The 15292-nt window shown below is 47.2% G+C and overlaps 3 protein-coding genes across 9 annotated transcripts in view; 2 read left to right on the top strand and 1 right to left on the bottom strand.

Annotated features, from left to right (window-relative positions):
• Window positions 1-71: 71 nt before the first annotated feature.
• On the top strand, window positions 72-2237 carry yeats4 (YEATS domain containing 4). Of its 3 annotated transcripts, none has more exons than XM_086102721.1 (7): window positions 72-750; window positions 832-951; window positions 1038-1089; window positions 1192-1286; window positions 1368-1457; window positions 1600-1687; window positions 1778-2237. In XM_086102721.1, the coding sequence occupies exons 1-7, from the start codon at window positions 625-627 to the stop codon at window positions 1945-1947; spliced, it is 741 nt and encodes a 246-aa protein (XP_085958847.1). In that variant the 5' UTR covers window positions 72-624; the 3' UTR covers window positions 1948-2237. The 3 variants fall into 3 exon arrangements, with proteins under 3 accessions (XP_085958847.1, XP_085958846.1, XP_085958845.1); XM_086102720.1 differs by having other exon boundaries at window positions 1038-1104; XM_086102719.1 differs by having other exon boundaries at window positions 72-951; window positions 1038-1104.
• Window positions 2238-2802: 565 nt separating this feature from the next.
• On the bottom strand, window positions 2803-9253 carry dcp1b (decapping mRNA 1B). 2 transcript variants are annotated; one of them, XM_086103242.1, is made up of 12 exons: window positions 9174-9253; window positions 8846-9048; window positions 8408-8448; window positions 8205-8332; window positions 5677-5743; window positions 5425-5560; window positions 4999-5097; window positions 4423-4912; window positions 4108-4292; window positions 3935-4006; window positions 3794-3853; window positions 2803-3722 (listed from the first exon to the last, which is right to left on the bottom strand). In XM_086103242.1, exons 2-12 carry the CDS (start codon window positions 9002-9004, stop codon window positions 3666-3668), a joined length of 1494 nt encoding a protein of 497 aa, XP_085959368.1. In that variant the 5' UTR covers window positions 9005-9048; window positions 9174-9253; the 3' UTR covers window positions 2803-3665. The 2 variants fall into 2 exon arrangements, with proteins under 2 accessions (XP_085959368.1, XP_085959367.1); XM_086103241.1 differs by having other exon boundaries at window positions 3794-4006.
• A 3730-nt stretch (window positions 9254-12983) lies between these two features.
• Window positions 12984-15292, top strand: part of cacna1c (calcium channel, voltage-dependent, L type, alpha 1C subunit) — an 83588-nt gene continuing 81279 nt past the window's right edge. For all 4 annotated transcript variants that reach the window (XM_086103240.1, XM_086103239.1, XM_086103238.1 and 1 more), the window contains exon 1: window positions 12984-13860. In XM_086103240.1, the coding sequence (XP_085959366.1) occupies window positions 13803-13860 (58 nt within the window). In that variant the 5' untranslated portion in view covers window positions 12984-13802. The remainder of the gene's footprint in view (window positions 13861-15292) is intronic.

The following is a 15292-nucleotide window of genomic DNA, read 5'->3' as shown; positions in this document are numbered from 1 at the left end:
CTGAAAGTGTAACTGCATTTTTAAAAAACGTTTTCCTAGCGTTATTAGTCTTTCATAGTTGAATTTAACAAGTGGAATACTGATTACGTGTGTAAACTGAAATTTCAGAATATGGTACAATATGAGGAATTGTTTTGTTTACATGTTTCCTCGCAGGCGGCCATTACATTTCCGTTTCGTCCTGTAGTAGATGGGTACTTAAAATTAAAATCAACTCAGTACTGTTTGAGATATATAAGTTAATCATTATTGTTGTATATTATATATAATATGTATTATTCGTTTTCGAAATCATTCTCCTTTGTCTTTTTACTGATACATAGATTGCACTTCCGGAAGTCGAGTGGGTGTATCAGTAATACAAGTATTCTACTTGGGCGGCACGCTGAACAACCGAATGAACGCATCAAAAAACTATTCTTTTGTTCAGCATTAAAATTGAAGATATCCGAATATTTATGACTTATTTCTGAACAAATCATAGAAATAAAACAAGGTGATGTCGACGACGGTCTCAAAGACGGAACTTGTGTCCGTGGGTATCTCGCGGGCATAAAATCAGCTTGCACTTCCGGTAGCAACTCACTGTTTTGACAATAACTGAATAAATGGCACGCGTAATCAATGACCGAGTCCTTCGTAGAGCAAAAACATTTTAAAGTCTTTTCAGGCTGTCAATTTAACGTCACTCTGTGTAATATGTTTAAAAAGATGACCGAATTTGGTCCAGATTCCGGTGGGCGTGTTAAGGTAAACAGAAGGATCTCGTCGTTCGTTCTCATTCATTCCACACGGACTTCTGTTTGTGTATTGTGTGTCGCTTGTGTGCAGGGAGTTACTATTGTGAAGCCGATCGTGTTTGGGAACGTCGCTCGCTACTTTGGGAAGAAGCGAGAGGAAGATGGGCATACTCATCAGTGGTCCGTCTATGTTAAACCATACAGAAATGAGGCAAGGCGACATTCTAGTACTCACTGCACGGATATTTGTCCTTTTTTAAAATTAATAAAGAAGCATTTTGTGCTGTTTTTCAATAGGATATGTCAGCTTATGTGAAGAAGATCCAATTCAAGCTGCACGAGAGCTATGGTAACCCACTTCGAGGTTCGTTGGCGTGTTTAGAATTGCCCTTTGGGTCAGTTTTGACTTGATTTGAGACGAGGGACTTTTTTTTTACTGTCATCCTGTCAGTGGTGACCAAGCCCCCCTACGAGATCACAGAGACCGGCTGGGGGGAGTTTGAGATCACCATCAAAATCGTCTTCATTGACCCCAATGAGAGATCTGTGAGAGCCAAAAACTCAAAACAATACACAGACATTTTTTAGAAGTGCACTGCGAGGATTCTAAAATAGTTTCTTCTCTAGGTGACTCTTTACCATCTGTTGAAGCTCTTCCAGTCCGACTCCAGCGCCATGCCGAAGAAAACGGTCGTGTCGGAATTCTATGATGAAATGGTGAGTCTCGTAGAAAAATCCAAGGAATTTGACGGCCAGCCCCAAAGGTTTGCAATTGCCTCTAGATGCCACAGGAGGGTGGCAAAGCGCTTTTTGTATTAGACAAGGCTAAGGCCGAACTAAATGAAGCCCTTCTCCTCAGATCTTCCAAGATCCGACTGCCATGATGCAGCAGCTCCTGACCACATCGAGACAACTCACACTGGGCGCTTACAAGCACGAGACAGAGTGTATGTCCATACCAACTTCAAATATTGTGTTAATTATCAAAACTAATATTTTTTTATGAATTAAATGTGTGTAATTTGGGCACCGCTCAGTTGGCGAGCTGGACCAGAGGACCAAGGAGAAAATGGAGGCGGCCAAGAAAAGAACCAGTCAGGAGATCACCGAGCTGAAAGACAAGTTGAAGGCGAGCAGGGAGAACATCAACTACCTCAAGATGGAGATCAGGAAACTGGAGGAAGATGGAGACCACAAGGAGCACTGACTGATGGGCAAACCTGACAAAAACCTTTTTCACGATGAGCCCACATGGGACCAGTCAATATGTAACCAATATGAAAGTGTGTAAAGGTCGTTTTTTGATGGCCATACTTGCATTTAAGAATTTTTAAAAATGTAGTTTTTAATTGCTTCTCCCACCTTTCTGTCCATTCATTATCTGATCCGCTTAAGTGTTGCGAGCTGTGTCTCACTCCAGGTTCCTTTTTTTTCTGAAGTTCAGGGGAACTCTATTTTTTTTAAATACTTATGCTGTCAATAAAGTTACTAAAATTATGTGTAACGACTTTTTGCTTCAAATATGACATTAAATTTCGATCAAAATTGTGATTAGTCTTGAAGATACAAATTCCTGCAGTCCCCGAATGCGGTATAGCAACCGGAAGCTTCCCTCCCATTTCTACTTTCGGTGAGCGCACTGTAGATCCTCCTCCCACACCCAATACAGTACGCCAAACGGGCGAATGACTTGTAAAATTCGTAAATACAAACAAAAGTGCAGCTAAATGCGCCTCGACCGACGACTTCTGTGACAGGAATGACTCAATGCAGGTGAGTCTCGTTGTTTTCCCATCAAATCATCCCACATTTGTGTGCTAATTTGTTCAAATGGTGATTTAATTTTGTGTCAGTTTTATAAATTAATTCTACCTTGTGTATCGAGCGAGTGTACATGAAAAATTATGAGCTCCGAGTAAAAAAGAAAAGTATAAGAAAAATAAACATTTGTAATTGAACACACCGGAAAGTTGATTAGATACAACTGCGCCCTCAAACGGACACCGATGTAACAGCAAGTTGTAAACGTCCCCGAAACAAATCGACAACGCTGACAAAGAAGCTCTTTGAAAAACATTTAATAGACAACTCCAAGATACTCCCGCTGAAACCCAACATACCCGACAATCCCCAGGTTTAAAAAAAAACCGTGACTGCCAGATGTTACCCGCATTGGCACAACATGTCAACTGCAAAAAGAACATTTCAACTGTTGCTACGTTGCGTTCAAATGCCTTTCATTTTAACGTTGCATGCTGGTTAACTGCAAGTATAAACATTAGTCCCCGCCCCATTTTAAATCATTCTTCATTACGAACCAGGTAAATGCGTGCATCTTGCAATGCCATCATGTTATTGCTTATTTATGTGCCATTGGAACAGCTAAAGTTGGAATTTTGTGTGGTGTAACATTCCATTTGAAATGCAGTTCGTAGAAAACTTTGCTCTGCGAGGTAGTGCAGCTTGATTTATGTCCTTTAGAAATGAAATCCATCCAAAAAAAAAGCTTGGAATGGCATACTATGAAACACATGTAGGTAAAATATTTCTAGAGAACGTTAATTTTTTAGTTTTTTTGCCATGTGCCAATTGTACAATTTGTGTCATGTTCAAAACAATAAAATGCTACATCAACTTTTAAGCCTCATTCCTTCTTCAGAGATTGTCAACTAGAACTTTGTTTCATATTTCACCCCCATTGTGAATTTTTTTGTTAAGCGTGTGTTTTGTTAAGCGCTTTGTTACAGCTGCCCCTGTTGTGCGCTATATAAATCAGCATGTATTGTATTGTATCGTGTATGTGTGCTTTATTCCCAGAAAAGAGAGCCATCTGTGTTCGGATTTGTCGTGACAGCTTTTTATGATGCCGGTTTAGGTTTTAGTGCCGCATCCAGTCCCCAAAAAAGGTCCTTGCCGCTGATGCGGTTAGCAAAAATTCCCGACGTAAGCCTCGTAGATGGTGTCCAGGAAGGAGCTGTCCGTCTGGAATACATCAAAATGTCACACAACTGAACAAGTGTGTGTGATTTTATTTTTTGGGGTCGGGGTCATACCTGGATCAAGTGCAGTAAGGTTGCCTGGAGCTGGCTTTTCGACAGAACTCCACTTTTCTTCTGAAGCGTGTAACCAGAGGAGGCAGATGAGTACGGGTCTTGCGCGGCGGCGGCGGCCGGCGATGCGACGTCCGATTTCACCTGAGAGAAGACGCTGGGGGAGAGGAGCAACGTCGGGGCCACAGTGGCGGGTATCCTCTGCGGAGAAGGCGCCTGAACGCAACACGCCGGTATCATCGTGAGTTGTTGGCGTGTCTGCCTTGCAGTTTTGAGATCCCGAGTTTGAATCTGAGGGCGTCGGATCCACCACCAACCTGAAACTGGAGCGCCGCCTTCGGGGCCGCCGCAGCCACACTGGAGGGCACCTGGAAGCGCGGGGCCAGCGCAGGGCCGAGGCGTGGCGCTTCCTGCGGGGCCTGGCTTTGCTCCTGCTGGACCAGCTGCAGCTTGTGGACCAGCTCGTGCGGGGAAAGCGCGCCGGGGATGTGCGGAGGCGCACCTGAGGAAGTCACAACCGTTGCGGTGATTAACCCCAAAAGCCTCGTTGGATTTGATTACCCTTTTGGTCATGTTTCCGCAAGTTAAGAAACATCTCAGAAAGGTAAACGCAAAGGCAAGACTGGCCCCACCTGGACGTGGCTGCTTGGAGTGCCCGAAAAACGCTTGCTGGTGCGAACACGGCGCAGCGCAACAAGGAGCAGCGGCGTTTTGGAAGAGCCTCTTGATTGGATCGAGCTGGAGCTGATGGTGCATCTGATGATGGTACATGCGGTGGTGGTGGTGGTGGTGGGGGTCCAGCGGGACGCCGTTGTCGCACAGCCGGTTCTCTGGGGACTCGGACAGCGTCTGAAGGACCCCGCCGGGCGCCGCCCTCTGCCCCTGCATGAGCTTCAGGATGGCCGGGCAGTTCTGATGACGGGGCGAAGCGTCTTCCGTCGGGGTGATTGCCTTGGGTGCCGAGGTTTCGTAGGTCAAGGTGCGGGCGACGGGAGGGCGAGAAGCTTTTCTTGCTACGGGCGCGGCGGGAGGAGAGGCGGAATCAACTTTGGGCGAGGGCTGATGATGAGAGCCAAACAACGTGGCCAGGGAGAGCGGCTTGGACTCGCTCGCGTCGTCGTCCTGAAGACGGGAAAGCAAGAGGATGAATGCAATCGGGGAGGGCGTGCGGATCCAAAAGTGATGGCGGTGGGTGGGTGGGGCCGTACCGGAGTGGTGGGCTTGACGGGGATGGGTTTGATGAGGTTGGGCTTCCCGAAAAGAACGCCGCTGCCGCCAATCTCTTTGGGCTCGCAGGTCGACTTCTCCTGTGGCGCCACGCAAACGTATGATTACGTCAGTGGTGACATTCGGACTCCATTTTGTGCCATTGTCAATGAAATTGGTTCACATACAGTCATCGAGAAATGTTTTTGTCATACACATGATTTAAAAAAAGTACAATTTCATCTAGTGACAGCCCGACTCTTGTGAAAGTGTATTTTGAATTGCTCTTTTTGTTTTTTTGTCGCGACAATACTACTTGCTATGCTGCTCCCAGCCACCAGGGAGCGATATTTGCCTGCCGCTCTCTGCGTCTGATTGCTCCGACTTGCCGTGACATTCCGGCTTCCCTTTTTCTGCAGGGGTTTTACCTTGTCGTACTGGCTGTGAGCTTTGGTCAGCATCTGGATGATGTCCACCGCCTGCCCTTCATCCTGCACGACACCCGCACCTCCACCAGGGGGCAGCCAGCCACCTTGCACCACCGCCTGCTCCTGCTGGGTCAGACTACACACGCCACTTCCAAGGTAAACATAGAATGCGATCATCTTCTGTAATTAGGTTACGTTTGAGAGACTCGAGTGAGCGTTTCGATCAGAGCCAAGAATTACGCAAGCGCTTACGTTTTTATCCTCTGGGCTATTCGCCGGCAGTCGGCCTTGTCGTAGAACCAAATGCCGTGGATGACCACTGGGGAGAGGGAGAGGTCCGCTTTTCAATCAAGCGTCATCAACAGCAAACAAAAAGGTCCACAAAAATCAAGTTAGGCTGGCGTAATAACGAAAAGTGGTCGCTTGGATGCCGAGCCGAAGGTCAGCAGACGACAGAATGAGATTGCCGCCGTGCCGCACGGTGATCGCAATGCAATGAATGGCGGCACGCGATTTCCGCCGATGGCTCGGGCCATTAAATGAGCAGATCATCGTGAGCAACAAAAACATGGTGAACAAAGAGATTTTTTTCCTTTTTTATAGTCGACTAAAACATGATGAGTCGACTAGTCGGTTAATCAATGATGTCATTGGAATTTCTTCAGCAAGTCCTTTGCAATATGGAATCTAAAAGATTAGATACCAAAAAAAAAAAAAAGTGTGATTAGTTGACTGGTCACTGCCGAGTATTAAAGTGAACTAGTCGATTACTTAATTGACTCTATCAATATTTTCTATCCACTCCTCAGTCAAAAAACAAAAAAACATGCTGGAAACCAAAATACCCAAAACGTGATTAGGGGTATGTCAACTTGATTGGGAAAAATCAATGTGGCCTAGTCAATTATTTGACTAGTCGATTAGTCAGTTCAACCCCTAGTAGACAACAATAAGAAAACCAGTGAGCTTATTTTTGCTTATGTAAACTTTGGCCATAACGCTGCAGGCCTCCACGCGGCGCTCATGTTTACACACGAGACCGATTTGGCCACCAGAGTGAGGCTGGACGAGCCACCGGGGTCGCCCCAGTTGAGCCTGGGAAAGAGTCAGCCCAGCACCAAATAAGTAACAGCGGTGGGAGACTGCCCGGCCGAGTGACGAGCACTTAGCGGGCTGGCTCGGGGGATGAACGGCAGAGAGCTGCAAGCAAGTGAAAGGATGTCGGCGGGACAGAGAGGACAAAGACGAGGAGAGGGAAAGAGACGCGACTATCCCGAAGGAATGGCGTTGAGGACCTTGTCAGTACTATAGTGGGAGCAAGACACCCCCCGCCCCCCCAAGTTGCATTTCAAGTCGTAAGAGACCAGGCCGATTCCGACGAGGACCTGCCGAGAGGCGCTTGGAGCCATGCTGCGTGCATTTTTCACCCGGAAACCCAAACACGAAAGACTGCAGGAGGAGCCCGAGGTTCGATTTAAAGGCCAGTTGGTGTCGGAGACCAACCTGGGGTATGCGTACGTGCGACCCGGAGGTGAGATTTTAAAATCGACGAAATCTTTCAAATCGAGGGGTGCGCGGATACTCCTCGCAGTGCCAAACTTTAATCTGTATTTGTGCTCGTGAAAATGCTCGCGGACCAAATTATTGTCTTCATTATGTTTGTATTTTTCTTTAAAAGGCTGATTAATTCTGCCAAATAATGGCCTATTCAAAAAAAAAAAAAAAAAAAAAAAAAAGATCCATATGGGCCGAGCCATATTCAGGATATAAGTAAATCAAGCTACCAGCACACATGTCCACATGCTAAAAGCCCAGTAAATCCCAATTATGAAACTCATACTGCATCTTTAAGGTCCTCGGCGGCCCAACACAACAGCGGCCCAAGACAGTTGGGCCGCCGTCGATGTCGGACCCGGGGGAGGAAAACATCCAGTTGGACGTTGACGTGTCAATAATGCCAAATTGTTAGCGTAAAACGTGTTCAATTTTTGGACATCTTGAAGAAGATGTGAATCCAGATCGGCCAGTGCGCAAATCAAATGTAAGAAAATGTCGTATCTGCGCAGCCCAAATGCAATCAAAACCAGACACGTGACCACCAGGGCACACAAGTCAACATTTAACAAGCTTCCTGTCAAATGGCTGGTTGTCAGGCGGGCTAATGACTAGCTGGATGCGCGCTTCCCATCCCCAGGAGTCTGTATCTCTGCCATCTATTTTTAGCCCAGGCTGCCACTTAGCGCCAACCGCCATTCCCGGACGTGACGGCATTGCCGAGCGCGACGTGTTTGCTTAATGATAAGATTGCGCGCCGGGGGCCGTGTCGCGCGGCGGCCAGCGTAACTTGGGTCCGAAATCGTCTAACGTTACATTTGGCCACGTCATCGGCTAGTTACATCGTGGTGAGTCACAACATCGATTTTAATTCGATTCATTGTTCGTCCCGAGTCAAAGGGCCGGAAACGAGGGATTTTTTTTCTTCTTTTTTTGTCTGTCAATGAGCCTCACTGAGTGAGTGTTTGCATTATCGCCCGCTGCGATGCATCTAATCTCCGCCGACCGCCACAGGAGTGCTGACAGGCTCTCTTATCTTGCCGCTGCACTCCGTGACGCTGCTCGGCTGATAAAGAGCGACTCCTTAAATGGAGTTTATCCATAGCCGTCTGTTTCGGAATCCATCTCGAGGTGGCATCCCGCAATAGCACAGAGAACGTCGGTCAGGTTGAGTTCGCTTTGAGCTTAGTCGGCATTCTAGGAAAACATGGCGACGTCACTCTTACGCCGTGCGTTGCGGTAGAGCAAGAAGGGGTCCTGGAGTTGGAAGTCCAGGTCTTTGGTGATGGGCTCGGTCAGGTTCTCCATGCTGAGTCTGTTCATGATGGTGAAGCCGTATGTGGGCGAGGCTAGCCTAAAAAAAAAAAAAAAGTCTGTTGTGTCCCTGACAAACGAAAGACAGGAAGTTGTATTTGTCGATGCAGCTTGCCTTGTGTAGATGAACAGAGTGCCTTCCACTTCAGTCTTTTCCTGGAAAAACAAACATTCGTTTTGGGGGTTGTTAAGGTTCCAAAAGAATTTTTTTATTTTTTTTAATGCAGAAGGTGAACCAACGGCTAGTTTGATATGCACTTGTGCACAATAAACCGTTAATTATGCCACAGTAATGACCGTCAATAATAAGTCGACAAGGTAGGGAAAGAACTCAAATGGCATATGCAACACTTGAAATCAAAACAAACGGGGACGAGAGGACAATGGGCACAACAACAGTCGTACCCACGACAGGAGTAATCGCCTATAAATAATTGTGTTAACAAACCGGGCGTGAAAACTTGAAGTGCGGCGAATGAGTGTGCGCGTTCCCAAAGCGCCAGCGCGCTAAGCAATCGTTAGCATCGTCCGCTGCACTGAGGTTGCAGCTTACCCACTCATTGGCTCGGTTGTTGTACGTGTACAGGGCCACCTGGCTGGCCACGTCCACGATGGTCTTAATGTACGGGTCGTGTCTCTGCAAAGCGGCCAGGCTGATGTCCAGTCCTTTCGTGCTCAAACCTCCGCCGCCGTCGGCGCAAGTCGCCGTCATTGTTCCCTTTCCGGAGACTTTAGCTCGCTGGTTAGCATCGGCGGCTAAAAGAGGGGAAGGGGACGAAATCAAAGTAGAAACAAAAGACAGGCTGAAGGAGATGCGATGCGAGGAATTATTAAAACGGTTGATCGAACGCTGATTTAAAAAAAATCGGGGCGATTTATACCTACGACTGCCACGAGCCGCGTTAATGTCAACAGGCAAAAATTGTAAACAAGCAGGCGTGAGTAGTCGACTTGCAGCACCCCATTTACAGGTTGAGCAATCGAGCCGGAAAGATCGATTTAAAAGCTCCGAAACAAAACAGTCCATCTTAATTATATCGCCGCAACAAAGCGCTTTCGAGAATATTCCACAAAAGACAATAATACAACCGAACACGTCACATAAAACATTGACAATAATGCAATCATGTCAACTATTCCTTTTCAAAATCGGATTAAATTTTGTTTATGCTTCGAGCTGCCCGTAAATTGCTCGAAATAACCGCAAGTAGTCTTTACCTATTGCACAAAATGTTATGATTACATTAACGTTTAGTAAGATGACTATTCTTGGTTGTTATGGTGTGATGGATAAATTTACTTGCAGTGTCCAGAAGTAACATTCTTTTCAACAGTAGAAGAGTAGTTACATAAGTGAATAGTGGACGGTATAAAATAAGCAGGTGCGTTCTTTCCAAAGCAAAACTCAGGACAGTTGGGTCGTCCGTCTGGAAACACGCTTGCATTTCCCCTAAAATCCACAAGAGGGCGGTATGGGACGTATAACACTTTGCTCTTTTGTTGGGTGGGAAGGAAGAAGTACATTACGGGTGCAGCTGTCTGATGTTTTTACACTACCTTTCAAAGCGTTATTTTTCAATGTTCGATGTGAATGCACCGCTTAACCCTGCGTTCGGTGCTTGAGGAGCCGAGAAGCACCAGCATGTTATCTGGATCTTGTAAAACTTGCACTCTGACTTGTGCCGTGCAATTAGCTTGAAAACACTTGCTGGGCAATGCACCAGAGGCCTGTTTGTCAATCAGGTGTGTCCGTGTGTGTGTGTGTGCGTGTGTTCAAAGTACACTTGTCTATTTACAAAGCGTGCATGTTTTCACAATGATGAGTCTAATGAGGCATCCGTCAGCGCGTCAATACTATCAATACACCGTGATTGGCTCCAAGTAATGATGGCAATGGGAGTACAGTGAAATAAGTCACGCTCTGGGGGGGAGCGTGCAATGTGTTCTCTGCAGTAAAAGCCCCTGACATGACACTTTGGACACAGACACACTGTATCACATTAATAGGTGACGTCTCCTGGAAGCGCGTGATCGATGGCGACAATTATGGAATTCATTTATTCTATTTTGAGAGAGGTGAGAGTCAGCGGCAGGACGTGCGTTCAATATAAAGTATGTGCCGACGAGCAGGCGGTTGCAATTTCCAAACGGCATGGCGGCGGTTATGGAGGTAATGACCCGACGTGATTAAAAGACACACGACCTGCCCGGAAAGCTCGCCCGAATGGAGATATTCTTTTTGCTGACGCCTTCACCTTTGACGGAGCAGAATATCGTTGGCTCGCCCCTGCATGGGATTGTGGCATTTCGCTGTTTGTCTGCACTGCTCTTCCCAGAGAGCGGCCCATCTTTACCAAAGGCGGCCTGGGGTGTACAAATATAGAATAGCGATTCCATGTGCAGGCCGGATTCCAGAGGCTGGTTGTGTGAATGTGTGTGTGTGTCTGTGTGTGTGCTGGAGTCTCCCGGGTGCGTGTGTCTGTTCCCACGACCTGCCCTCCGTCCGCGGTTCCTTCCTCCTTTTGGCCCTCCCGAACATAGAGCGGAGAAAAAGTCTGCACGCCCCTGGTCAGTTGCCAGCCTTTTGGGCAATTTAAAAATAAAAAAAGAAAGAGAGAAATAATTTCAAAAGTGGGGGGGGGGGGGGTTCAGCATTAACGTGGCCAATATAGTGTGCAACTCAAGTGGATTTGTTTTCGCAAAATCAAACACCTGATGTGATGTGGTTGCAAAAGTGTGCACACCCTTCAACTGTAAATGGGATGCAGCTCGATTATCAGCACACTTGCCACCATTTAAAGTGGCTCCGCTTAACCCCCGAATTAAGATGTTCTAGTAGGCTTTTTTTTGTGATGCACGATTTAGCTGTAATTCCAAAAGGTACATTTTTGGCTCAAAAGAACAACGGAGCTACAGCGAAAAATATTTTGCTGGCAGCGTCATCCTTTGCGACTGTTTTTCTTCAGCTCAATTTATGAACAGTTCAAAAAAATCTGTATAAGCACAAAACTAACATCAAGAAAAGCCTACCAGAGCTGATTTTAAATTTGGAGGTTAAATCAGAGGCACTTTTAATGGTGGCAGCTGTGTTCTGAATTCCGTTTTCCATGACTTTGAATGCGATTGGTTGATTAGGAAGGCGAAGCAGTAATGAGGGGCGTGCACACTTATGCAACCACATAATTTCAGTTGTTTCTCCTTTTTGAAAAAAGAATCAATAGGTCACATTAATGGTGGGTGAAATATTTTTGACATAGCTTACCTTGGACTAATTTCTTTCATGTCAAATCACCCTGAGATATAAACAGGGGTGTGTAGACTTTTTCTATTGACCGTGGCGACCGCAGCTTGTCGATCTTTTCTGGAAATGACTTTCTTCTAGCGTGCGATTGGCCGACTTGAAGGGTGGTGAACCGTCTGTCTATTCTTCTCATTTTTTTCTTTTCTTTTTTTTAATACGCGTATCGATTCGTCGTCAAAACTCACGATCCTATTACAGCGTGGTGGGAGCCCATCGCGCACTCTGACCCAGAGCTAAATGAATACACGGCCAACGTAGCGTTGAGATTCACCCCCGGATCACAGCATCGCCTGCGGTGAGATTGACGCCGCGACGCGTGCACGCCGTGAAGTAAAATTCAGTGTCAAAGGCAATCATAATATTATGAGCTGGCCGACACTATAATTACAATTTGAACTTGGCAATGTTGCCCAGAACATCATAATGCACTACACTGAGCTGTCTTGCATCCCCTTCACAGGTGTTGGAAAGCCTTTGGGGGGGGGGGGACACAGATTGGATTTGACACGGCCGAGATATTATTCAGTTAAGAGCCGATGACTTCATTTCATTAATATGTACGCTCAAATATGGCGCCGTGTCACCAGAAAATGACTTTTGTGCGCCTTGGGAGGGAGGCAGGACACGTTTGGTCCTGGCCAGTGAGAAAGATGACGGAACCCTGGACGGTCCTGAGGGTAAAAAATAAATCAAATAAAAGAATTAACCCTTTCATGGGCAGCAGTTACTGCAGTGGACAGCTTATAATGTTATCAGGTTACAGGGGGCATGAAAGGGTTAAATTGTCAGTGTGACAGGCAGGCGTTGGTCCATTCCGCATTTGGGGGTTGGGGGGGTGCTTAAAATCGTGATTCACCCTCGTAGTGGGTGGATCGAGCCAAATATCGATAATATTGATGTCGTTGATGTTGATTGGTATCAGGCTCATGGTGTCGTTACTTCGGTTGATTAAAATGAAAACATTGACTGGTGTTTGAATCTGGCCGGATCAATTGACCAATAATTTCGCCCTCCGCTTGGGAAAAGTGCTTCCTGGTGTTTTTTGGGAGCCGAGTCAAAGCCGAGACGTAAACACGGACACCCTCGAAGGAAAGGCAAAAGGCGCCCATGCACCACATGTGTCCGAACTTGGACTTCTGTTTGTTCGTTCCTCTGCCCGACACACACTTTTTTTAGTTTTTTTTTAAAATATGACAAATCCCTGCCACGCATATCCCAAACAATCCCTTTTTGCCTTGTCTTTTTTTTTTTTTTTTTTAACATACACAGACACACACACACACACACACATCTGGAAGCAGTCAGTGTGTGCAAGCACTAGGAGGAGGGGGCGCTCTCTCTCTCTCTCTCTCTCTCTTTCTGCGACTGCAGAGCTGCAGAGGCAGACGAGAGAGCCCAAACTCTGCTCCGCTTGCGCACACACACACACAGAGCGAGCGAGCGTCAGTGAGGAGACCACCATGGATCGGATCGGGACGCGAGAGGAGCGCGGATGAGGACAGGACAGGACAGGACAGCCTGCTTTGCGCGCCTCGTGGATTCCTGGAAGCCTCTCGGCGTGGATTTAACCCATTGGGAGATTTAACCCCGCGATGGAATATTTGCACTCTTGTCATTTTCCAATCTTCCTCCTCCTCCTCTTCCTCCTCCTCCTCCTCCAGCAGCAGCGAGGATGCCAATCAGCGATGCGTCTTTTGCGCACTTCTATTGACAGCGCCCGTGCTTCGCGAGCTCTTATACAGCCTTGAGGCGGGAGGGGAAAAAAAAAAAATCCCCCCCCCCCAAAAAAAAAGAATTAGAGGAAAGAAAAGCAGAGGAGAGGAGCGAGAGGATTGAACGCGGTGCTGCTTTTATGCTTGCCGCCTAAGGCCCGGATGTACCGAGGGATGCACCGGTGCGTTTTGCCGACCAGTTCCGCTGACAGATCCCTCTTTTTTCTCGCCTTCACCTCCATCATGGGGATTAGGTAATATTCACTCCATCCGAAGACACCCCTCCCCCCCCTCCTCCAGCGAGCCACGGGAATATCCACAAGCTGTCAGACTCATCACCCTCCCCTCCCTCCCTCCCCACCTTTCTCCCCCCCCCCTTTTTTTATTTATTTTATTTTTCATTTTTCATTTTTTTGGAGGGGGGCCACCCCCCTCACCCACCCCCCTCACCCCACCATCAACCCATTCACATCCAATGAGAACGCTGGACTACATTTATGGTAAATGAAAGCAAAAACATGTACATCCCGGAGGACACCCTTGAGAACCATCAAGGTATGTGATTTATTTGTCAGCCCCGACTGTCTTGTGAGTGTTGATGATGGCCAGGGAGGGAGGAAGGACAGTGGGGGGGGGGGGTTTGATGAAAGCTGGAATACCCACCTCGGAACTTCAAGACGAGGCCGTTTGCACGCATGTGGCGACATGGGTGGGCGTGCAGGTCAGTCAACAGGCTGTTGCAGAAGTGTGGGGCGGGGGGGGGGGGGGGTCCACAAGTGCTTCTAGTCAGATGGTGGACATGTCCTGGTGGGTTTTTTTTTTGTTTTGTTTTGTTTTTATTTATTTATTCCTGGCGGCCAGAGAGGCCGGCGTGATGTGTGGCGAGGAAAGGGTCTGTTTGCATTGCGCAGTATCAACGCGGCGCCTCCGTCCACCCACGTTGCGGTGAGCAAAAAAGCCCCCCAGCCGAAGCGCCGCCGGCCGAGTTCTGAACGTGATCGTCTTCTTTTTCACATGCCTCATCGTCGTCATCATCCTCCTCGCGTTGGCTTCCATCAGCCTACCTCCCTGCCTTGCATGGCGACAGGTTCCATAGCAACAGGGGATGAGGAGAGTGGTGGCGAGTGTGCGTGCTTTGGTGCGTGCGTGCGTGCGTGTGTGCGTGTGTGTGCTTCGCATCTGTGTCACAACGAGACACGCTCGACATGATCCATCCTGTTGATTTTCTCCACGCGGGCGGCACGTATGCGGTTCATGTGTCATAATGCGGTCTCGGTGATGACCCCGGGTGACTTTTCTGGGCCTCCAGCTGATTCGGAAGAAGTTGATTTCTTGAACATGACTTTTTTTTTTAAACTTGAATAAACTACTCTCGTTGAGAAGTGTCATAACAGCAGACTGAAACACTTTTTTTTTCCGCTCAAATATTGTTCATAAAGCTGTGTTGACGAACGCCTCTCCTTAGCCGCACGTGTACCCACAAGAAAAGTCCAGTCTAATATTGCAGTTTCAGCGCTGTCAGATGAGAGTCTGTGAGCGGGCGATTTTGGAGATTTTTGTGGACACAAAACTTGCTGTCGACTGAAAATGACGGCTTGGCTTGCCAATGTCACATGACCAAAGCTAGACAACAGGTGGGTCATTAACTGAGCCCTTGGGCACTATGATGTCATTTTCAGTCCAAAGCAAAATGGCCGCCCCCTGAGATGGATAAAAACAGCTTGTTTTTTTTGTTTTGTTTTGTTCGAGAAGAATGCCTCTTCCTCCAAGCTGTCAATAATCCCATACAAGGTTGCGACGCCAGTGACAAAATGTTGAGATTGGTGTCGGCGTAGAGGTTTTTTTTTTTTGCCACTGGAATATACAAATACTCTAATCCCCGCGTAATCCCCCCAGGTGGACATAACTCACAGGAAATTGTTTGGGATCGCCGTGATTGACCGAGATTAGACTCCATTCTACAATCACACACTTGATTTTAGAATCA

This window comes from Hippocampus guttulatus, chromosome 22, assembly GCF_054856545.1.
Source record: "Hippocampus guttulatus isolate MCC_2025c chromosome 22, RoL_Hgut_1.0, whole genome shotgun sequence".
In the NCBI taxonomy this organism is placed as follows: Eukaryota; Metazoa; Chordata; class Actinopteri; order Syngnathiformes; family Syngnathidae; genus Hippocampus; species Hippocampus guttulatus.
This window is presented reverse-complemented; position numbering and strand designations above follow the sequence as displayed.

Excerpts from the sequence above, each read along its gene's own strand:
- yeats4 (XM_086102719.1), top strand. The coding sequence starts at position 625 with ATGACCGAGTCCTTCGTAGAGCAAAAACATTTTAAAGTCTTTTCAGGC. Across the intron at positions 952-1,037 it reads TTAAACCATACAGAAATGAG|GATATGTCAGCTTATGTGAA; the intron begins GCAAGGCGACAT and ends GTTTTTCAATAG. Across the intron at positions 1,105-1,191 it reads CTATGGTAACCCACTTCGAG|TGGTGACCAAGCCCCCCTAC; the intron begins GTTCGTTGGCGT and ends TCATCCTGTCAG.
- dcp1b (XM_086103241.1), bottom strand. The coding sequence starts at position 9,004 with ATGACGGCGACTTGCGCCGACGGCGGCGGAGGTTTGAGCACGAAAGGA. Across the intron at positions 5,561-5,676 it reads ATAGCCCAGAGGATAAAAAC|TCTGACCCAGCAGGAGCAGG; the intron begins GTAAGCGCTTGC and ends TGGCGTGTGTAG. Across the intron at positions 3,723-3,793 it reads CCTTACTGCACTTGATCCAG|ACGGACAGCTCCTTCCTGGA; the intron begins GTATGACCCCGA and ends GATGTATTCCAG.